This window comes from Leptodactylus fuscus, chromosome 3 (genome assembly GCF_031893055.1).
Source record: "Leptodactylus fuscus isolate aLepFus1 chromosome 3, aLepFus1.hap2, whole genome shotgun sequence".
NCBI lineage: Eukaryota > Metazoa > Chordata > Amphibia > Anura > Leptodactylidae > Leptodactylus > Leptodactylus fuscus.
Genome location: NC_134267.1, coordinates 77769005 through 77793772, shown reverse-complemented (window position 1 = coordinate 77793772; position 24768 = coordinate 77769005). Strand labels below are relative to the sequence as shown.

At 41.0% G+C, this 24768-nt stretch overlaps 1 protein-coding gene across 1 annotated transcript; it reads left to right on the top strand.

Annotated features, from left to right (window-relative positions):
• The first annotated feature begins 13 nt into the window (after positions 1-13).
• Positions 14-23928, top strand: NDUFAF7 (NADH:ubiquinone oxidoreductase complex assembly factor 7). Its single transcript, XM_075267797.1, has 10 exons — positions 14-97; positions 5481-5638; positions 6191-6271; positions 10647-10757; positions 11756-11969; positions 14691-14749; positions 16519-16632; positions 18216-18359; positions 21019-21192; positions 23447-23928. Exons 1-10 carry the CDS (start codon positions 40-42, stop codon positions 23537-23539), a joined length of 1206 nt encoding a protein of 401 aa, XP_075123898.1. The 5' UTR covers positions 14-39; the 3' UTR covers positions 23540-23928.
• The last annotated feature ends 840 nt before the right edge of the window (positions 23929-24768 follow it).

The following is a 24768-nucleotide window of genomic DNA, read 5'->3' as shown; positions in this document are numbered from 1 at the left end:
TTGTGTTGGTAGGAGGAGGCGGCGCAGGAGCTGCGGGACATGAGTGCGCTCGTCACGTTACAGCGGTGCGGGCGGAGAGTGCTGCATGCACGGGCTGGTAAGCCTCTCATTGGCCGGGGGGCGACATGGTGTGTGCCTGGAGTATGAAGAGAACCTGGCACCTTCATAAGGAAGAAAAAGAAACGAAAGAAAGCGAGCATTGCCCTGGGCAGTACATTTAGCCCGCGCACCTATAGACCCTTCACCTCTAGATGGCGCCATCATACTATCCCCTTGTTTTTGGCTATTTTAGGACCTGGTTTACACTTTTCACTTCCCAAAACAACATGTCCCTTTGGCTGCACAGTGAAAACCGTAAAAACAACCCATAAAAATGGTTGCCCAAACGCAGTTTTTTTGTTCCCGCTTCCACACAATTCTGAATTTTTTTCCCCCAGCTTCCAGTACATGGTAACATTTGTCCAAATACATTGTCAAAGTGCTAGTTCACATAGGGCAAGAGGGGGCGGATTTTGATGTCGAATCCATCTCAGATTCCGCCCGCTCACAATAGAGGTCTATGTAGACCGCTAACGTTCTTTTTCCCGTGAGCAGGAACAAACCGCTCACGGAAAAAAGAAGTGAGCTGCCCTTTCTTCAGGTGGATTTCGCGGTTGATTCAGCCGCAGTGTCCGCCTTGCGACACCACCCTCCGGACTAGGCCCATTCATTTCACAACCCCGTGTGAACTAGCCCAAATGGTTCTGTAAAGGTTACTCATGGAGGCTGGAGTGGATTGGGAGTCTATCATTGGGCTATACCGATTTTTAAATAAGTGTATCTTTGCATAGCCTTTAGAAAGGCTATTCTAAGCAGACCTTTCATTCATTGATTGGCGTCGCCATTTTTTAATTAGCCTGGATTTCTGGATATGCTAATTACCCTACATGCAGTACTGGAAGCCTGCTCAATGTTCCCTGAGCCCCGCTTGCATCATGAGCCTTCCCCGGTTCTCACCACCCCCTTATTTACAGATGATCTCTCCTACAGTTCTTCACTGCTTCCTTCAGAGCTGCTAATCATGTACAGCGTAATTAAAATCTCGCACATGAACCAGAGCTCTGCCATAGCTACTTGGGCTGTGACATAGAGCTAATGCATGTGATCAGGCGCAAGGACCCTGGCATTGCATTCAGCAAAAGCTCCTAGGCCTGCCATAGCAATATAGCTATTGAGGCTATGATCAATAGCTATGTAGCAATAGTGCTGTAACTACAATACAGTTGTGTAAGATTGCAGATTCAAGTAAAAAGTTTTTAGGCATATAAAAAAAAAAATCAAATCACTCCCTTTTCCCAGATTTGAAATAAATTAAAAGAAATAAAAAAAAATATCCTATAGTATTTATTAGAAAACCACTCAGGCCTTGGGGATTTGGATTATTTTAAAGCTTTAAAGGGGTTGTCCCATCACAAGGATCCTATCTATACTGCTTGTTAATGTGGATGTAAGACTTTTCCTAAATACATTGCTTCAGCAAAACTGCTTTGTCCACTATCTTACTTTATTCAATTCTTTGTGGCCACAGCCCTTGACTTATCTGTTCATGAGTCAAGTGATGTATCTGCTGCTCTCAGGGGGGAGGGAGGAGGGGCTAAGTGCACAGGAGCGAGCCTGTGTATCTAGCTATTCCTGTGTCTACACCATGTGACCTAGCTTCCTGCTATCAGATAGGGGAGAGGAGCTGCTTTCATGTCTTCTGTTCTCCCAGTTATCAGGCTAGCTAATTCAATTGTGTTCATTATGGCAGAGACAGGCAGTCTGTGTATGTAACACAGAATGGAGTTGCTGCTGCCTGTACTTCATAGTCCAGGGGTGCTCACACTTTTCAGCGTGTGAGCTACTTTTTAGCTGACCAAGGCAGAAGATCTACCGGGTGGGACCGGGGCGGGCCTGTTGGCGGGACCGGGTGGGCTTGTGGGCGTGTCTGTGGGTGTGAAAGGGTAAGTGGGCGGGGCCAGGCGGATCGTGACAAGCAGGAGACAGCGGAGTTCTGTGGCTGCCCAGGGATCCCCGCTGTCTGCTTCTTCACAGCGCAGGCTGAGAGTTATCTCTGGACACTGGCAGGCTGGGACAGCGGCAGCCCCGCCTGTCAGTGTCCGGAGATGACTCTCAGCCTGCACTGTGAAAAAGCAGACACCGGGGATCCCTGCATCCCGCGATCGACCCATACGTCCTTTGCGATCTACCAGTAGATCGCGATCGACGTATTGGGCACCCCTGTCATAGTCCAATATGGGTGGGCGGAGCTACACACAATTTTGGGGGCGGAGCTAAACGGGAGGTTGCATGTGAAACCCCGCCCACCAAATGATGCAAGAAACCAGGAAGAAAGAAGATTTTACAGCAGTAAAGACTGCTGAGTATGTGAGGTGGGAATACCCCTTTAATGGCCTGCAAAATTTTTTCATTAGTTTGGGAATGTGCTGACATTTTACGGGAATAGGCAAATTTCCCGATATAAAATATGTGGAATTTAATCATGGATCCCTTCTTGATCAGTGAGGAGTGCACCAGGTCTCGATTTAAAGGGGCTCTATCAGCAAAATCATGCTGCTAGAGCCCCACATATGCGTGCATAGCCTTTAAAAAGGCAATTCAGGCACCGTAAAAGTTATATTAAACTACCTCCCCCCCTGTTTTAAAATGATAACCTAAAAAAGAATGTGCTCTACTTACCGAACATGCACCCTGGGCGGGCATTCAGGGTGTGTCTTCATCTTCTTCCCCGCCTCTTCTTCCTCCGATGTCCTCCGGTCCTGTCTTCCTCCAGCGCTCGCGAACGGCCAGTAATAGCCGGGGCGCATGCGCAGTAGCCGTAGTAGAAGCCGCATGCTACTGCGCATGCGCCCAGGCCGTTTTTTCATATCAGTGTCCGCGAGCGCTGGAAGAAGACGGGACCGGAGGACATCGGAGGAAGAAGAGGCGGGGAAGAAGATGAAGATACACCCAGAATGCCCGCCCGATGCCTGAATAGCCTTTTTAAAGGCTATGCACGCATATGTGGGGCTCTAGCAGCATGATTTTGCTGATAGAGCCCCTTTAAAGGGATTCTACCATTAAAATTGAATTTTTTCTCCCTAAGACTGTGTAGCTTACTCTGTTAGCAACCATTTTTCTTGTGGCCGCGGGCATTCACAGTCTGCTCTGCCCGAGGCCTAGAAGTTTGAAAACCAGCTCCAGAAGAAGACGCGCAAAGAGGCCATTCCTGAAGAAGATGAAGGCGTCGCTGGAGATTTCTCTTGCAGCATTGGGGATGTCCCCAGTGCTGTTTGAGTGCTGGGGACCACCCCCAGTGCTGCAAGAGAACTCATTTGCACACAGACGAAAACTGTGATTTCTACCAAACGGTGGCGCGGAGAAGACATCTAAAGGGAGGAGAAGAATAGCCTTTCTTAAGACTATTCCTACATGTGATAGAGAAAAAATGTGATTTTAAAGGGGTATTCCCACCTCACATACTCATCAGTCTTTACTGCTGTAAAATCTTCTTTCTTCCTGGTTTCTTGCATCATTTGGTGGGCGGGGTTTCACATGCAACCTACCGGTTAGCTCCGCCCCCAAATTTGTGTGTAGCTCCGCCCACCCATATTGGACTATGAAGTACATGCAGCAGCAACTCCATTCTGTGTTACATACAGAGACTACCTGTCTCTGCCATAATGAACACAATTGAATTAGCTAGCCTGATAACTGGGAGAACAGAAGAAATGAAAGCAGCTCCTCTCCCCTATCTGCTAACAGGAAGCTAGGTCACGTGGCGTAGACACAGGAATAGCTAGAAACACAGGCTCGCTCCCTGCACTTAGCCCCTCCTCCCTCCCCCCTGAGAGCAGCAGATACATCACTTGACTCATGAGCAGCTAAGTCAGGGCTCTGGCCACAAAGAATTGAATAAAGTATGATAGTGGACAAACAAAGCAGTTGTGCTGAAGCAATGTATTTAGGAAAAGTCTTACAACCACATTAACAAGCAGTATAGATAGGATCCTTGTGATGGGACAACCCCTTTAATGAGATTTTAAGAGAATAGACTCCGTTTTTCTTTTAATGTAGATTGTGAGCACCACATAGAGCTCACAATGTACATTTTTTCCCTATCAGTATGTCTTTTTCTTGGAATATGGGATGGAAATCCATGCGAACACAGGGAGAACATACAAACTCCTTGCAGATGGGTTTTTTTTGCCCTTGGCGGGATTTGAACACCAGGACTCCAGCACTGCAGGACTAACCACTGAGCCACCGTGTGGCCCCTTTTTTTTTTTCTTTTTTTTTTTTTTTTTGTATAAATGAGGATTCATAGCAGCTATAGAAATATTGATTCTGTAAGGAAGGGTGTTTATATTTTACCCAATGTTGTGTTTCAAGGAGTAAAATTAGTTTAGGACCTAATTGGGTTAAGTGTTTGAAAACTTTTTCCATCTTATCAGGCTTTTAAAGGCATCCACATTTTAAGAGCATCATCTCAAACTGTCCCTAGAGCATTTGTTGTAGAAGCCATTTAAAGAGGCTCTATCATTGGAAAAAGTAATTTTTAATCACATCTTTGCATAACCTTTAGAAAGGCTATTCCACACCTACCTTTTGTATGTAAATTGCCTCAGTAGATTTTGAATAAGTCTGTTTTTATTCATATGCTAATTAAGTTCTCAGTGCACCCCGGAAGTCTCTTCGTGCACTGTCTCCTGTGTATACAGCACAGGCTGCTGCTGACTCCTCCTCCCTGCTCTCACACACAGCAGGGAGAGGAGAGCTGGCTGACAACTTCCTGTGCGCGAGAACCTAATTAGCATTCATAAAAACTGACTTATTCAAACACTACTAAGGCGATTTACATACAAAAGGTTGGTGTGGAATAGCCTTTCTAAAGACTACATAAGGATGTGATTAGTTAAAAATGACTTTTTCCAGTGATAGAGCCCCTTTAACCTATTTCACATTTACAGATACTAATAGGATGACTCATGGAATATGGCAGGTCTGGGGCTGGAGGAGAGAACAGCTCTGTAGGCGCTGCTGTGGAGAAGGACGTTCCTGACAGACTGTCAGAAACACCCTTCTGACTTTGAAGAGCTACGGTACCAGTACCGATAGCTCTTTACCCGGGGCAGAGATCATGAAAGCCGACAGTGCGCTGAATTCAGCGCACTGTCAGCTTTCCAGCAGTATATGAAACTGCTTGTTCCCAAACCCATGAAAAGTCCTCTTTAAAGACCCTTCCCCCCTACCCTGCACGTTGCTGTTTCAGAGATTCTAACCGCCGTTTTGTGGATATGTAACTCAGAATCTGGTACTGACAAATGAACGCAGCAGCTGTTAAACAGATGGTATCTGATATATTTACTGTACATTTATTTATGTATGGTCAAATTTTTTACTTACTGTTCCTCTTTTAAATTCATATATTTATTTTTTAAAATTTCTTTTACTCATTTTAGCATTTGATGCAAGTCGCCTTGGCAGGTACCGAAGTAACCAACCTGGAGACTCAAAGGATGACAACCAACTGCTCAAACACCTTGTTATGAAAATAAAGGCAACAGGTCCTATAACTGTAGCTGAATACATGAAAGAGGTTTTAACAAATCCTATAAAGGTACATGTGCTTGTCACCTGGTTTTATATGTGGCAGGTGTTTAGTTGAATACTAGAATTTTTTTCATATTTTGGTGGTGGTTAGTTTACTGGAGAACAAGAATTCCGTAACAGTGTAATAAGCATATAGGAGCATATGTATTATCAATTTACGACATGTTAGTGGCATAAAAAATGTTGCAAAACTTATAAGACAGAGGTCTGCTTACTGTGCTGTGACTAGAACAAGCTGGACACCTGTGTCCATCACATGACCAGGGACTGTATATCACATGATATCTGCAGTACCTTTACATATAATATAATGACCCCACAGAGCTCCATATGTAATATATGACTACCACATATATAATATAATGGCCTCCACAGTACCCCCATACTCAGTGATGTTTAAAGGGGTTGTGCCTTTAAGGACACTTATCCATTATGAGAAATTCCTGTATGCCATCTCTAGTTGTAAGCATGATACATATAAAATTCATGGTAAATGTATGCCAGCTAAAATCCCAGTATGTGATTATATCTTCATTTTTTTTTCCCTAATGTTATCCAGGGCTACTACATGCATCATGACATGCTGGGTGAACATGGAGATTTTGTTACATCACCTGAAATAAGCCAAGTATTTGGAGAGGTATTTGTATTTTTTGTTGATATGTTTAACAATTTACAATGTATGCTGTAACCCCTACCCTCACCATAACATAACATAATAGTACATAAAGGGGATGAAATATTTCTAGAGCAAGAAACTGCAAACAAGGTGAACATGTGGGCAGTGCCACTGTGGCCTCCTGACAGGGAACCTTGTATAAGATCCTGTTGTTTAACTCCTTTAGTTCACAGTCAAACCATGGTACTGCACTGAGTGTCATTATGGAGACCAGATGGGATGTGATCTGTCTTATATTTATACGCACAGGCACAATATGTGTGGTCTCCTACAGTTTGTATGGAAAAATCATCTGAATGGAGTTTCTATATTTATGTGCATCAATTGCGGATAAGTGGGACAGTTGCAGAAATTACAGGACAAAAATCTGCAAAATTTAAACATACTCAAATAGACAAAAGTTCCATTAACTAGACCTATGGTTGTATAGTACTTCTAAAGTAGTTTCTCTACCTGAAAACAGAAGTTATTGAACTGCCTCTTGTAAATATAGCCTTACTGTTTTGTTAAAGGGGCTCTATCACTGGGAAAAGTCATTTTTAACTAATTACATCCTTGCATAGGCTTTAGAAAGGCTACTTCACACCTACCTTTAGTGTGTAAATTGCGTCAGTGGTGTCTGAATAAGTCAGTTTTTATTCATATGCTAATTAGACTGGTGCACGATGCATCATGCACCCTGTTTGCTATTGTTTCCTATGGGAGTATATGCACTGGCTGCTGCTGATGATGACTCAGCTTCCTGTTTGCACACACATATAGGAAATAATAGCAGGGACGAGTGCTGCTGGGAACTTCCTGTGCTGGCTGGAAGCTCATTAGCAAATTAATAAAAACTGATTTATTCAGGGGGGCCACACGGTGGCTCAGTGGTTAGCACTGCAGCCTTGCAGCGCTGGAGTCCTGGTGTTCAAATCCCACCAAGGGCATTAAACCATCTGCAAGGAGTTTGTATGTTCTCCCCGTGTTTGCATGGATTTCCATCCCATATTCCAAAAAGACATACTGATAGGGAAAAATGTACATTGTGAGCTCTATGTGGGGCTCACAATCTACATTTAAAAAAAAGAAAAAACAAAAACTGATTTATTCAGAAACCACTCAGGCAATTTACATACCAAAGGTAGGTGTGGAATAGCATTTCTAAAGCCTATGCAAGGATGTGATTAGTTAAAGGGGTATTCCCACGTCGTATACTCACCACTCTTCGCTGCTGGAAAATCTTCTTTCTTCCTGCTTTGTTGCGTCATTGGTGGGCGGGGTTACGTATGCAAAGCCAGCGGCTTTCTATGCCGCTGGCTCTGCGTGCGCGCTCCCGATGCAGCATTGTGAAGACCAGTCAGTTCCCCAGCCTTCACAATGCCAATACAGACCTGACATCCGCTGTAATAGAAAGGCGGATGCCGGGGAGGGTTAGACGCCGGCACATCGCTACGCTCCTGCCCTGCATGAAGCCAGCAGCGGCAGGAGCGATGCTGCTATTCCGCTCCTCCGCCCCCCCCCCCCGGAATAGCAGCATCGCTCCTGCCCCTGCTGGCTTCATGCACATGCATACCTGTACAATTGCAGCGATATCGCAGGAGCCGACCTGTTCCGGTGACAGCCGGGAGCCTACTGAAGGCTCCCAGGCCTGTCACGGCTATATTAGTATTGCGGCTGGGTCTATGACCAGCCGTAATAGTAATATACAGAAAGTCCCATAGACTACAATACAGTTGTATTGACGTCTATGGGAACTGCAATCAAATGACTGCAGGTTCAAGCCCCCTGGGGGGGACTAATAAAATAGAGAGACACAGGCACGCTCCCCGAGAACTTAGCCCCTCCTCCCTCCCCCCCCTCCTCACAGCAGGCAGCTACGTCACTGGACTTTTGACCAGATAAGTCAAGGGATGTGTAAACAATAATTGAATAAAGTAAAATAGTGGACAAACAAAGCAGTTTTGCTGAAGCAATGTATTTAGGAAAAGTCTTACATCCACATTAACAAGCAGTATAGAGAGGAGCCTTGTGATGGGACAACCCCTTTACAAATGACTTTTCCCAATGATAGAGCCCCTTTAAATAATTCTACCAAAGTAGATAAGTGGAAGTCGGACAAATACACTTTCCTGCTAGATCAAATATCATTTAACAATTCTTTAATTTTTCATTAACCCCTTAGCGACCCTTGACGTAACTGTACGTCATGGGTCGCATGGGGATGTATGGAGCGAGCTCACACGCTGAGCTCGCTCCATACACGGCAGATGCCGGCTGTATAATACAGCCAGGACCTGCCAATAACAGCAGCGGTCGGTGCCCGAGCCGATCGCTGCTGTTAACCCTTTACACACTGCGGTCAAACGCGACCACAGCGTGTAAACAGCGCAGGCGGCATGGGCGCCGCCATGTTTCGCCGATCGCCGCCCTCCTGAACGTCACATGAGGGCGGTGATCGGTTGCTATGACAGCCGGAAGCCTATTGAAGGCTTCCAGGCTTGTCTCTGCCCGAGATCTATTAGACGATGCCAGAGGCATCGTCTAATAGAAGTGCTGGGATTCTGCTATTCACTGCAGTACTGTAGTATTGCAGTGAATAGTATGAGCGATCAGACCCCCTAGGTTTCAAGGTACCTAAGGGGTCTGATCATAAATGTAACAGAAGAAAAAAAAAAGTTTTTAAAAGTATTAAAAAAATAAAAAAAATATAAAAGTTCAAATCACTCCCCTTTCCCTAGATTAGCTATAAAAGTAATTAAAGAACATTAAACATAAACATATTAGGTATCCCCGCGCTCCAAAATGCCCGAACTATTAGAATATTAAAACATTTATCCCGTACTGCGAACGGCGTAGCGGCAAAAAAAATAAAAACAGCCAAAAAGCGTTTTTTTCAACACTTTGCCTCCTATAAAAAATTGAATAAAAAGTGATCAAACCATCAGATCTTTCCCCAAATGGTATCAATAGAAACGTCATCTTGTCCCGCATAAAAAGACACCACAACCAGCTCCATACATGGAAATATGAAAAAGTTACAGGTGTTAGAACATGATGACACAAAAAATTTTTTCTATTTTGCAAAGTTTATCATTTTTTTAAAAGTATCAAAACATTTCAAATACTATATAAATTTGGTATCACCGCGTTCGTACTGACACGTAGAACACAGGTAACATGTCATTTGTACCAAACAGTGAACGCTGTAAAAATTAAACCCATAAGAAAATGGCGCAAATGCATTTTTTCTCCAATTGCACCTCATTCTGAATTTTTTTCCAGCTTCCCAGTACATTGCACAGCATATTGAATGATGCCATTACAAAGTACAATTTGTCTCGCAAACAATAAGCCATCATGTGACTCTGTGAACTGAAAAATGAAAAAGTTATGGCTCTTGAAATGTGAGGAGGGAAAAACGAAAATGCGAAACCAAAAAATGGCCTGGTCCTTAAGGGGTTAAAGAATACTTCTTTAATCAACAATAGTCTAATTAGCATATGAATAAACACGGACTTATTCAAAAACCACTGAGGCAATTTACATACTAAAAGTAGGTGTGGAATAGCCTTTCTAAAGGCTATGCAAGGATGTGATTATTTAAATCCTAATCCTAACTCTACCAGTGCCCTCAATTTAAAAATAATAAAATAAAAATGCATTAAAAACAAACAAACTAATCTTGGCTTCTGTATTGCCTACGCTGAAGCTGGAGGAATAGACATTGACTTCTGTGTGCTTGCCCAGGATCTCAGCTGTAGTTCCTCAGTTTCAGTGAATAACTATATGACCAGAGTGTGGTCCAATTAGATTTTGCTCTGATAACTTTAGATAAGTAGAATTTTTTTTTGTCATCTCTTCTATGCTTAGAGGCCAAGGTAGCGATCCTATCAGTGGGAGGGCTATCGATCACTGATAGGATTGCTTCCTCGACTTCCAGTGGCATGTTATACTGAATCCTTTCCCACAAAATTATACATCAATCTGCTCGTCAGCTCCTCTTATGTAACATGTTCCCTGCAGTTTTCATAGGTTCCCTATACCCCCTCCCAACATCCACAGTTTTAATACAGATTGCGGGCATTAACCCTGCCTAGTTCCTCGGCGAATACGCTATTTTAGGGTGGATCATTGGCTCTTGGAATAAGTAAAAAATAAATAAATAAAATCAAAATATATGTGGCATAATGCAGATACACCTACATGCAAATTGAGCCACAGTTCTGACATATTCAGTTTAGTAATCTGACCCATCATTAACTATATCTATATTTAAAATAACCATTAATCTATTTTAATGGCACTATTTATGATTTCTGTATTTTACATTAATGTATTTATGTGTTTTATATAGCTAATTGGAATTTGGTGTATTAGTGAATGGATGTCTGGTGGAAAATCAAAATCTCTGAAATTAGTGGAACTAGGTCCTGGAAAAGGGAGTCTAATGGATGACATTTTGAGGGTAAGTGTAGCTGTATAGCAGATTTATTATTTGTATGAATATTTGCATTAAAGTGGTTAGTAAGGGTATGTTCACACATAATTTTTTGCAGGTGGATTTTGACACGGAATCCGCCTCAAAATCCACCTGCAAAAATGTCTCCCATTTGTCCTTCGCTTTTTTCCTGCTGTTTTTTTTCAGCTAGCGGGAAAAAGAAGCGACATGCCCTATCTTCCCATGGATTCCGTGGCTGAGTCAGCCGCAGCGTCCATGGCGCAGGACTCACTCCTGATTAGGCCCATTCATTTGAGCCTAATCAGGAGCGGATTGCTATACCCTAATATATTTACTGGTCCCCTGGAGGCCAGATGATTACCTTTGCAGAACTGGTGCCCTGGAGACCAGAAGTCCCACTCCTCTGCCTTTCCTGCTGACACATTGACTCTTGATCAAATGACTTACTGTGCTGTACTTTATAAACCTGGCGCAGAATTGGTGACATTACAGAGAGCCAAGGCAATACTTTACTGCGATCTGGCCCCAAGGACCTGCATATATGTTGGAAACTGTTCTGAATGCCAAAGTGACAGGTTAGATATTTTGATTGGTGGAGTCGACAATTACTGAAACAGGGGCCCGAAGTCCTTTCCGTGCAATCGAAGTATGTTTTCACGGAAAGATTGGAGATTTTATATGAATCTTCACATTGCTTGTTCTGAAAGTAGAACCAAACAGAGTCAAACTAAAAAGAAGGAAGACAACATTGAGTGGTTTTGCCTCCTCGCTTTATCACTATGCTGAGACCCTTATTCATTAAAACTTATGATATATCATTTTGACATGTCACAACAGATATGTCACTATGGAACATGAGATGTATGTGAAAATGATACCCTTTATGCTCTTGAATTGGACAAAGAGAATAGTATAATTCAACTATGATATGGACAAATAACAAAATCCATAGGATTAACATTTTTCACACAGTTACTACAATGTATTTCATGATTTATTGACAGGTTTTCAGCCAGTTTCAGCATCTACTGAATTCTTGTGATATTTCTATACACTTGGTAGAAGTGAGCCCTAAACTAAGCGAAATCCAAGCAATGAAACTAACTGGAAACAATATTGAAACAAAATACGATGAAGATACTTCAGCTTATAAGAAAGGCATAACAAAATCTGGATTTAAGATTTACTGGTACAGTGATATCAATGATGTACCAGCAGGTAATTGTTACTGTTTTATTCACAAAATAAGTCACGGACAGTCATATGACACCTGTTATCTCTGAAATCACTTTTTCTCGTTTTAAGACTTCCTTCCCGCTTGTGACGTCCCTGTTAAAGGGGTTGTGCAGTTTCAGACCAATACAGAGAGACAACTGTTATTTTTGTATGATGAGAAGTTATACAGTTTTCCACAATACTGTGTATATTTCTCTTGATTTTCTAGCTGTTTCCTTACTGTCATTAATTGTGCTCACAGTAGGTAAAAATCAGTCTATGGTCATGTGATAAACAGTCCGCGGTCATGTGATGTACATGTATAGTCACAACACAGTAATCAGACATCTGCCTGGTAACGATCTATGCGCCTATGTGCATCACATGACCATAAACTGTATATCACATGACCATGGACTGATTTTTGTGCACTGGTAGTAAGCAGAATGAATGACAGCAAGCGGAAATTTAGAAAACTAAGAAATTGGTACTGAAAATATACTAGGAAAATACACCCTTTTGGAAACCAAGGATTTTGTCACTCTTCAAATAAAATGTTTTTAGCTATTATGAGCAATTTAGCTCATTATAAACCTGGGTTTTTCAGTGTTTTAACCCGTTATTAATCAGATATATTTTCTGTTACCTCAGTGTTGTTCCCTCAATCTCCCCAATTTGGGGAAGAAATCGCTACTTTATTTCCTTCTGAACCTGATAATAGTATTGTACCAAAAGCTAAGTGCTCCATTTTTTTCTTCAACGTCACTATGCAGTCTTTCTTCAACCCTCCAACATCACAAGTTTTTTCACCTGTGGGTCTTCAGGATGTTCATCCTACAAATTATGTATCTAATAGTTAGCCACATATCCAGAATATCTGCATAATCTCTGCCACTTTCTTGTACATCGGGGGGCATTGAATGTCCGCTCTAACCAAATATTTCATAGTATCAATGAGGTCCTATTAACCCTATGTAGGAGAAATAGTGGTGCTAGATTATATTATAGATAGAGAAAGGTGAATGCCTCACCTGGCTTCTTATCTTCCTTAGGTAATAGACCTATTTTAACCTAATTTATCCAAGAGGATTGCCCACATTTTATGTAACAAGTTACTGTCAGCCATGGATGCAAGTCCCCTGGCTGTATCAGGCCTAATACCGTTCTCTAGAATCCCCAAAGACTCTAAAGCTAGGTTAACTGTGTGGGCCTGTGCCTGTAGTGCATGCCAAAGTTGAAAGTATTGATGGAACACCCAATTATCAAGCTCAAACTCTTCTCTCAACTGTTGGAATCATTTCCTATTATACATCTGGTATAAAGTCACTGTCCCATCCTACTCTCCATCCCCTCCAACTGGTATAGTTCCAAAAGATAGTGTCTATTTCATAAAGAAGTATCTTTAGACCATTCACTCAAGATTAATTTTTTGCACCCCCACCATACCTTGTGCATGGGCAATAGGAGTTATCTAGTTTTGAAGTTTGGGATAAGCCATCAATATTAGAGCTGCGTGGGGTCCAATACCCAGGACCCCTGCAGATCTCCAGTACTGTTGTAGTACCAGTAGCCACCCTGCTCTCTATCTGTACAGACTGCTCTGCAGGGGCCCCTATTGGTGACATTCCCCTCCCTAAGTGAAACAAATGAGCCCTCAAGTTCCACCTGTCTGTTACTGTCTAGCCTCCAAAGTGTTGCCACTGCGCAGCCAGTTCATATAGCTACGCTTTAAGTAATAAATGCTAAGCCTCTTTCAACAATTGTAGCTTTTCCAAATTATTTTTTTATATGCTCCTTTTCCACACACCTCGAAACAATGCATGGATTCTCCTGATATTTAGGAATCCACAAAGGTGTTTTGTGTACCAAATACAGAATTTGGGCATCAGTATAAATAAATTAGTCCAACTCAGCGTCGTCAATGGTAACTTTCTTTATGGGATTTTTATTTGAATCTTCACTGTAATTCTACTCAACAGGGGTTATAAGTTCAGAGAGATATGATCAGAGACCTTACTTATTGTTATGTAGATATATCGCCTGTCAGTTTTGGTTCTAACAACCAGAACGCTCTCTAATTAATGAACATTAGCACTGAAATCATGGAATCAGATACTGCATTAAAAATAATAAAACGTCACAGAGTGTTAAGTTCATCTAACTCTCTGTAACAAAACCCCTTAATCCATAGATGAGGTTTTATGATGCAGGCCAGTGTCTGCACTGCTAGGGATAACAGCAGGGTGAAAGACGGCCTCCATGCTGCATCCCCTTAGCCATTGAAAACCAGCCTGACACTGACCCATTGGTTGTTAAGCCAGCAGGTAAATATGGCACCAAACCCCAATTTATCCAGCCCATAGTAGTTCACAAATCCCTTTGTATTCTATACTAATCTATGAAAGGCTTGACACATTTAAGGATAATACTTCTCTAACTACTCACTTAAAAAGTGTGTTTCAATTCTGTAGCAGTAGACCAGCCAGTCTATGGAACTTCTAGTGAATGAGCTTCTACAAGCTGCAAATTACAAAGTCATTTTTTACATAAGCCTATAAATAGATGTTCACTAAGTAACTTTGTAGTGGTCATTACTAAGGATAGATCATCAATTTATAAGTCCTGCAATACCCATTTGAAGCAAACATTTTGTTACTGCAAAATTTTGAGAACCAGGAAGCTAGCAGATGTTTGATGAATGTTTTTTTTTTTTTTTTCTTTTAGGTTATACATTCTTCATAGCGCATGAATTTTTTGATGCATTGCCGATACATAAACTACAGGTAATAATGTATTATAATACTTAATGGCTAGTGCACCCGCCAAGCCATGTAGCAGGTGTAGTTTTTGACATAATTTACGCCAATAACCTGGAATATATGATGATAAATCTAGTATACTGCTCACACCACTCTCTCGTCCATGAAAGTGGTGTAGTTGACTCAAACCAGAAAGAGTTGTAAAATCCAATTTACGTAAAAAAATTAAATTTTTTTAATGTATTTCATATATTTTTATACACAGTAGGTATTTGCTCCAATTCAGTCCCACGGTGTTTTATGGGGTTGAAGTCAGTTCAGCTCTGTGCAGGCTACTCCATATCAAACTCTTCAGTTTGTGTTTTTTATGGACTTCACCATGTGCATGGGGTACAATCCTGCTAGAACAGGAAATTATCTTTCCAAAAGTATTGAAAAACTGAAAGCATACAGCTGTAAGATAGTATGTCTGCTGTAGCGTTACATTAGTTTTCTAGGCTAAAAATGGTGGAGGGGGAGAAGAGTCAGATAGACACCTCCCCTCACCATCATCACCAATTAGCTTTACTTTGTAGATGATTCACAGATAATCAGCAGACAGCTCTGTTCCCTGTGTAGTGGCCAGACCATGCACCATAGATCATCTCTCATTTATTTGATTGGGGGAAAAGCTGCCGTGACTCCATTCTGCCAATACACAGAGAACACAATTGTCACTTCCTGCTCCGTTCTCACCATCTTCTGAGAACAGCTAATTGATGGTGGTGTCTGACCTGAGATATGTTTTTTGTGAATCATAGATCATAGGATATTTTTATCTCATAAAACCTCTTTAACATTACCTATTACTGGAAAAGAGGTCTGAGTAGTAAAAAAAAAAAAAAAAAATCCTATACCGTTTTGTCTCATTCACCAAATTTTAGACATAGGAACTCTGCTCTCCAATAAGTGGTCCTCTCATTGTACGCTCCACAACAATATTCATTCATCAGACTGCCGTATGATGAAATGTGATTGATCAGTCCAGAGTTCAGTGACAGCATTTCATCATGTTACTGGCTGGAAATGCTCAGCCAAACACTGACTATAATGGTGAATAGTACACTTTTCCTGAGTACAAGACAGCATTGGAATGGGAACAGCGCAGGATCTGTAGGTGAGCGTTACTTTATATTCTTAACTTACTCTGAGACCACTACTGCCAATTTTTAACTTCCAAGAAAAGACCTGGGCTAGGGTCAATGTTTTGTAGCGCTATTTTCTTTTTAACTATTATGTGACAGCTGCAGTCCTCAAGAGTACATTCACTTGTACTTCGGCTGTAGCTCAATAGCTAAAATCAATCAGTAGCACTACAAATGGTTGCAGTATTTACAAAGGTTTTTGATTTGAAGTTGGAGTAGGAACGTGTGTTCTGATTCAAACCAAGGCTGACTCCAGTTGCACAATTGTGACTTCACTAGCCTGAGTATTACATCATTCAATCACACACATTTTTTTTTTTTATATAAATAGACGTTATATGGTGTATTGATCTGTGGAGTGGTTTTACAGTTGGTATTATTGGGTTTTTTTTTTTTTAAATCTAACAAAATTATTATACACGATTCTAAAACCATTATGCGCTGACTGCACCTTTTCTCTATGAGCCTGTGCTGATAAGAAGTGCTATAAAGGCATAGGATAGTTTGGGGAGGCATTTTCAGTTTTTACATAAACATTGTTCTGTCTCGTGTTTAGTAGGCTGTACCATTGTCTAGATCTAATTTTAAGGTTTTGTGTTTTATAAATAGAAAACTTCAGACCGATGGCGAGAAATGCTAATTGATGTTGATCCAGACATCCCACACAAATTAAGATTTGTTCTTGGTTCTAGCACTTCTCCACTTGCACAAACATTTATTCAGGTGAGTTTTTCAGTCTTAATGCAAAAATGAAATGTGGTACCTATATTGAGACCAGCTGGACACTATACATCAGAACTAGACTTCACCAGACGTTAGCTAAGGACACCAGCTGTTGGACACCGACTCTAGTGTGAACCCAGCCTAAGAAGTACAAGCTCAGGCCCTAGTAAGTATTTTTAACCAGAACCACTACTAAGTTGCTACATTTCTACATCAAAGTCTGAAGCTGTCAAATATTGTATCCATGTTTCCACTATCACCATCATTTTGTTAGTTTCATCAAGGGATAATTGCAAATAATGAGATCACTGCTTGGAGGTCCCCTTATGCATTTCTTTCTGGTTATATATAGGATCATGCAAGCCTTTGGAATTATAAGATTCCCAGATTGTATAGACATGATCTATCTTACCTCATAATGTTTTGCCTTATCATTTTCCTGATTTACTTGCTCAAGTTATAACATTCCTCTTAAAGATTTGGACTGTTTAAACCGTATTTAATCCTTCCCATTAATTCACTTTAAGTGATTGCGGTATAGGTCCTATGTTGATATACTAGAGAGGCGTTGAACCAGCCAGGGGGTGTATTGTGTCAATGTCCCATACGTTGATTGGGTCCTGAATGTATTATGTCACACAAGGTGGCGGTAGCTTGGAACATAAAAGGCTGGAATTCCAGTGCGGCTGCTGTGACCATATTACTGTCTGCCTGCTCTTAAAAAGAGAAGAATATATGTTAAAATTGCTTCCTGCGGAAAAAAAGTAAAATGAACATTAGAAGGGTTATCCAGGATAATTAGAAATTCCTACACTAATCTAAACACCCTCCCCCCACCTACTTTCTAAATTACATAATTTATCAAATAATTACATAATTTACCCATATATGAAAGCCTCAGGGCCATTTTATGATTATCTGGTAACAATCCGTTTCCCCATTTCTGTAAATGAAATGTTACTACTACACCCCCCCACACACACACACTCCATCATACTTACCTCTCTACCTTCCAGTCTTTCTCCTTTTGGGAGTAGCTCCTCCTCCTTCTGTGATGTCTGCCTGCGTGCGCAAAAGAGTTGGAGTCCCAGCTTTGCCGTAGCCGACAGTCCATCTCTATTGCGCAAGTGTGGAAACTTGAATTTGCCGCCCACGCCTGGGCAGTAGAGATGGAGTGCAGTCTATAGCACAGTGACAGGACTGCTGCGCAGTTGCTGGCAGAATCAAAGAAGAGGAAGAGCCATTACCCGCAGACGGAAGTCTAGACAGGAAGAAGACCTGTAAGTTTAATGGGATAGGGGGGTGGGCTGAGTTTGTTGAGAAGGGCTAGTAGTGTGCTTCGGCTGCCTTAGCTAATGCATTATGGTAGTTGTAGGCTCTCACACTATCTCCCTCTCACTCCTCTCCCATTCCTCTCTAACACCACCTCCCTGTCTCCCTAGCGATCCCAATAGCTAAGCAGATATTGTTCATTTTTAAAATTTTGTTGTGGCTTTATCAGAACTAGGGATTGTGGACCACATCTATCTCATATGACTAGTAAATAATTATATCTGTATTACCTTCCCTTTGTTTTATTTTAGGCAGATGAAAAGCGGGATCATATAGAGGTATCACCTCAATCTGCAGTTATTATTCAAAAGCTTGCTAGGCAAATAAATCATTGTGGAGGAGCTGCTCTGATAGCAGATTATGGACATTCAGGAGACAAGACAGACACATTCAGGGTAAGTTAACAAAGAGAGTCTACAGCCTCGCCAAAGCATATTCAGCTGCCTCAATCATGTTATAGGTCACATTACTCTGATAAACAACATACCTTTGTTAAATGTTTGTAGATTTGGAGAACTTTAAATGCAAATTAAACAGTTTGTGCACTGGGGGCGGGCCTTTTACCCTGGAAGCACTGTTGTTTCTTCTCAAATAAGATTGGTGATAACAAAGCGATGAGAACATCAGGTGGTGCAGGCGATGGTAGCAATCTGAGGGGCAATAGTAGTGCTTCAGGGAGCTGATGGCCTGCCCCCAGTACACCATCTGCCTCATTGGCATAACACTTTAAAATATTTTTTCTAGAATAAAGTAGTATACATAACAAAGATATATGGTAGTGGTGACAGTTCAATATACTTGGGAGAAGTGGTAGACGCCGGTTATAGGGTTTTTCTTAGGCCTGGGGGCATTTTTGATGATATTTCCTATCAACTTTAATGGTGTATATTATTTGCTGGTGATAAGTACTTTTACAAAAGATGCCGGGAAACTCCCCCATTGCATCACTTGCTGTAATTATGCTCTTTGCCCTTCGCCTCTGTTTTTTAACTCTTATTGTCCTTGAGCATGGTTGTCTCTGTTTCCACTAGTAACTGTATGGTTCATTACATTTATATATATGTTTTACCATGCATGACGCCACAAAGGACATTAAGATTTATGGGTTAAAAAAACAAAACAAAACACAGTCTGTCTGTTGCCAATAGTATTAAATCACTGCCTAACTTTTTATACTACTGCAGTATATTTGATTTTTACACTACTGCAGCATATTTTTGTTTTACTTCAAGATACAACTAAGACTAGGTTTACACCTGTGCCTGATCTCCACTCAGGAATTGTTTCCTTTTCCGCTTTAACCACTTCAGTACCGGGCCAATTTGTGGTCCAGGACCAGACACATTTTAGGTTTATTTTGTATGTGCGGTTTTGAGGTCTGTAAAAAAAATTTCGTATGTCTCAGTCAACTAATTTTTGCGTCTTTTTTCGGGGACACATACAGCTTTATTTTTATGTTATTTTTATTTTCGAATGTGTTTTAATTTTTTTTATATCCAGGAAAATATAAACATAATAGGAGAGAAATTGTGTCTGGTTTTCAATTTATTTATTTATTTTTATTTAGTAACACAAAGTGTCACTGAAAAACTTTCTAAAATAGTTTTTCCTCTCCGTTACGGTAATTTTTATTTTGTATGGTGTCGTCGGGGGTGGGGCTATAACCTTTAATAACAGCGTTTTATTAGCGTATTATTTATTTATTTTTTATTATTATTTTATTTACCATTTTTTTGAACTTTTTTATTATATTTTTATTTTATTTTTTTTCCAGATTGTCTCCCCATAAGGTGATAAGAGACCTTTGGGGACATCTGATCACTTATTTTTTTGTACTTGAGGCTGATTTCCCCTATAACTGGGGCTGCTACATTTAACCCCAGTTGCAGGAGAAATCCAGCCTCCTGCATGCTGTATATACAGCTTACTGAGCTGAACTGAGTCCTGTAGGACCCAGCAGCTTTTGCAAGACTCTGCTCCCAGCGGATCACGTGTCCGCCGGGTCAGAGGGCAGCTGAATTATGGCAGCGTCCATAGCCGTGTATACAGCGCTCATTGAGCACTGTATACACAGCGATCGAGATGGCAGGGAAGGGAATAAATCTTCCCTGTCTTCTCTCTGGGAGCTCCGGCTGAAGTTACAGCCGGCTCCTAGTGAAAGCAGCAGCACGATCTCCGTGCAGCTGCTGTGTTCTGACTGGACGTACAGGTACGTCCTGTCAGAACAAGGCAACCACTTCCCGGACGTATATAGTCTATGGGCGGTCCGGAAGTGGTTAAGCAAGCAGGTCTTTTTTCTTTACATATTTCAGGCAGAAACCTGGTGAACCCCATTATAGTCTATGAGGTCCAGGAACGAAGAACACCATTATAGTCTATGAGGTCCATGGGTTTCTGTGGGTAACAGCTTTCTTTAAGTGGACTAGGTTTCCGTTCGTGAGGTCCTCAAGTGGACCCCAGAAATGGAAATTCGAACGCAGGTGTGAACCTTGAATAGACAGGTCAGAACTATGGTGGTGACTGACCACAAACACAGACAAGGCAAGGCATAGTGTGAATATAGGCTAAAATAAGTCCAGCTAATATTTGTACATGGTGCTGTTAACAGAGGTTCCTTAGGGCTGATCAGAGGGAACTTTATACCTGGACTGATGGTGGTTGTGCATGACATCATGACCTGATCGGTCAAGCAAGTTGTCTGTTGGAAGAGTCAGTGGTCAGTTAACCCCTGCCCTTGTTATCACAAGGGAAATGCCTCTTCAGCTGAATACACTCTGTGGGATGATTTGCATATTTTTATAATGTGCAAAGTAAGTATAAATTTTATTTAATCACAGGGGTGTATATGTAGATGTCACATGCAAATGAAATGTTATAAGAAGTAAGGAAAAACAATGCATGAAAAAAAAACTGTACAGCTTTCTTCAGCTAAAAAAAATGCTAAAACTACCTGAAATGTATCTCTATAGTAAAAGTCTTGTAAAACTAAAGACGTAAAAATAAAGCAGTTGTATAATAAATTACTACAGTAAATTGGTTTATTATGTGTTTTAGGGATTTCGGGCTCATCAGCTACATAATGTGTTAATAGATCCTGGAACAGCGGATCTTACGGCAGATGTTGATTTCGGCTTTCTGAAAAGAATAGTTGGAAATGACGTGGCCACGCTAGGCCCTATTACACAACAAGAATTTTTGAAGAACATGGGAATTGATTTAAGAATGAAGGTAAGTGTGATCTAATGCTGGGTTCGCCAGTAAAAGTTCAGCTTTGGCTTTGTGGGTTAGTATCAATGGCTATCACCGTTATCAAAATCCCTTATAAACTAGTTAAGTTCTGTTATAGAAACCGTTACTCCTAATACTACACATATCTTTTTGTGTCAGTGCAATAATGCTGTTGAGAACATTGGCTTTTGATCTGTATGTAAATTAGCTATTTGGTGCACCCAGCACATCGCTGACTATGATGGAGCACTGTTTTTGCCTGTAGTCATAACACATTGAGACCTGTCAATCTTTTTTTTTTTCAATTCAAAGTTTATTGATTTTCAAGAAAATAAAAGAAAAAGGACAAACAGGAATGCACAAAAGACATATCAATCTTTAATAGTGGCAGCCCTGGTTGAAAACTGGTAGAGGTAGTTTTCCTTTAAATTTCTGTGTTTTTAGTATTACCATGGCCACCGTGGTTTTGGAGAGTTAATTGAAACAGAATTATTACACTAATTCAAATTGTCTGATTGAATTTTTGTGTAATCTGAGTTTATTGAAATTTTTAAATAATAAAAATAACATGATTATAAGAAAAAACATAGATGCACTGTCCTAGCATAGCCCATACATACAGACAGAATCCATACACAAGTACCAAAGAGTATGGAGAAAAATGCAGCAACGAATGGCACTCAATCTTCCAAGCAGCAATAATGGCCAAAAAAATCTGAAAACTCCCAAAACACTACAGGGACAGGTACCCACAGACACAGGCCTGCAGAAGTAAACGCCATCTGCAACACCAGGAGAAAGACAAAAAATAAGACAAAATAAACCAGGGGAGCAGACAACATGAAGACGTAACAGAAAAATAAGGGGGTGGGGGAAAGAGAGATGAAAGGTAAAAAAGAAAAGAAGGAACATGGTGGAATCGTGGACAGTTTCAAATTTGGAGGAGTCGGCGGATTCCTCTGCTACTAGGAATACGGAGAAGTTCCACAGGTGTATGGGCAACAGTGCTACTCCAATGCCTGGGAATGACAGATCTAGCGGCCGCAAGGAAATTAGCAGATCTGGTCAGGAATAACTGAAAAAAGGTCTAGTTGTGGGGAGGGCGCTAATGAAGAGCCACTAACCATGGTGTAAACTTCAAATGCAAAGTCCCAGAAGGGTTCAAGAGCACCATAGTCCTACCAAATATGAAACAGAGTACCTCTCTCCATGCTACAGCACCAACAATGATCAAAGGCACCAGGGTAAAATCGGTGAAGGAGGTTTGGACAACGATACTAATGAGTCAGGATCTTAACCCCTTAAAGACGCAGTTCAAAAGTGCATTAAGGACCAAGTCTCATTTTTCAATACTGGCATGTCAGTTTATATGGTAAGAACTTTGAGACACTTTAGCTTACACAAGTGATTTTGAGATTATTTTGTGACACATTATACTTCATGTTAGTGGTAAACATGAAGTACATCATGTTTGACCACATCAGCCAAGGGGTTAAAAACCCCAATCGGAGCTTAGCTCCAACCGGAGGTTAATGGAGCAGATGTTAGCTATTAATTACAGCCAACACCTGCTCCCGATGTGGCCGGACAGGAGCGTAATAGTATGTCCATATACATTTAGGCCCAGAAGACCAGGATGTATTATTACACCTGGGGTCGTTAAGTGGTTAATATTATTTTCCTATGTTCTGCAAAGCATTGGTAACTTGTGAGCAAACAGAAAAGCCCCATCCTTTTTGGCATGGGAAAGGTGTGTCTGTAGGTTGTCTTCCCAATCTCGAGCATGTGAAGGACAGCCCAAAGTCGCCAACTGGAGGAGTATATTCTCCTTCGGAGAAAGGAAAATGTTGTTGGATTCAAAGAGTTGGTTACAACTAGAGATGAGCGAGTACTGTTCGGTTCAGCCGATCCGAACAGCACGCTCCATAGAAATGAATGGATGCACCTGGTACTTCCGCTTTGACGGCAGCTGGCCTCTTAACCCCCCGCGTGCCGGCTACGTCCATTCATTTCTATGCGAGTGTGCTGTTCGGATCGGCTGATCCGAACAGTACTCGCTCATCTCTAGTTACAACGTATGTTGCTACAAGCTGTCAGTTATTGCATACATAGAGATTTATGCTGCTGGTGAATAGCTCACCGAGGATTGCCTTGCAACTAAATTTACAATGCAAAACCCTCTCATGCTTTTTGTTTTAATGTTTAGATTATATGGTAGATACCAAAGTTTATAATTGATTACATATTGTTTCAGGTACTTCTGGATAACAACAAAGATGAATCTACTCAACAGCATTTACTACAAAGCTATGACTTTCTAATGAATCCAAGTAAAATGGGATCTTGATTTAAATTTTTCTCCATGTTTCCACATAGTAGGATGGAAAGAATAAATGGAAGTTCAAAAGTAGATAATCACCCGGTGGCTGGATTTACCCAACTACAACTCCGCTGACTTGGTGTCTTCACTACATGAAACTTTATTTGTGATCTGTTTGAATACTGTCATTTTTAACCACATACCAGTACAGTCAGTTAGTGTCTTTATGACGTAATCTTTTTTTTTTTTTTTTTTTTTAATTCATGCCTTCTGAGAGTCGTAGCATTTATTTTTCCTTTAACACAACCATATGAGGGCTTGGCTTGTCTTTCGCGGGCTGAGCTGTATTTTTTAATAACAACATTTCAGTGTACATATATAGCCGTATGAAGGAACATTGTTTATATATTTGAATAAAATTGTTGGGATTCAGTTTATTTCCTCTTCAACATGCTTCTAATTTTCTACTTTATTAAAAGGATCCTATCATTAAAATGCAATTTTTTTTCTGACTAACACGTAGAAATAGCCTTAAGAAAGGCTATTCTTCTCCTACCTTTAGAAGTCTTCTCCGCGCCGCCGTTCGGTAGAAAGCCCAGTTTTCTTCTGTATGCAAATGAGTTCTCTCGCAGCAATAGGGGCGGTCAGAGTCTCTTAAATCGCGACTTGCTGCCATGTTCACGAGACACCTGTCTGCATCAGACTGCTCAGATATCCTGTTTGAGCATCATATCTGACACAAGTGGCACTGGGACATGCCTTCCCATGACTTTTGGCCACTGAGTGTATATATAAAGTATCTGAGCCTGGTATAAGGTGTTTTGCCTTTATTGACCTCTAGAGGGCGCCCCTCATAAGCTGTGGTATTTGAACATGATATAAGGCGCTGTACCTTCAATGACCATTAAAGGGTGTCCCTCAAAGTTGTGACCGCTTAGCCTTGTACAAGGTGTTTTACCTTTGGAGGGCGCCTATCATAAGCTGAGGCATAATTTACCCTCACATCTTTAAACATAACTTTTTAACTGTGTAAACATTGGATTATTTTATCCTAAATGGCACATATTGGTTATGGTGTATCTCCAAGTAATAGTAGATTTACATATATATTTCTTTATGATTGGGGTGTCCTCCCCCAAGTATTATGAAGTTGTTGTTTTTTTGTTTGTTTTTTATACATCTACTCCCATATGGTGCAGTTTTAATGGACCTACATTCCTTGGGCATGCTCAGTATGTTGAGCGCCCTCTTTCAAG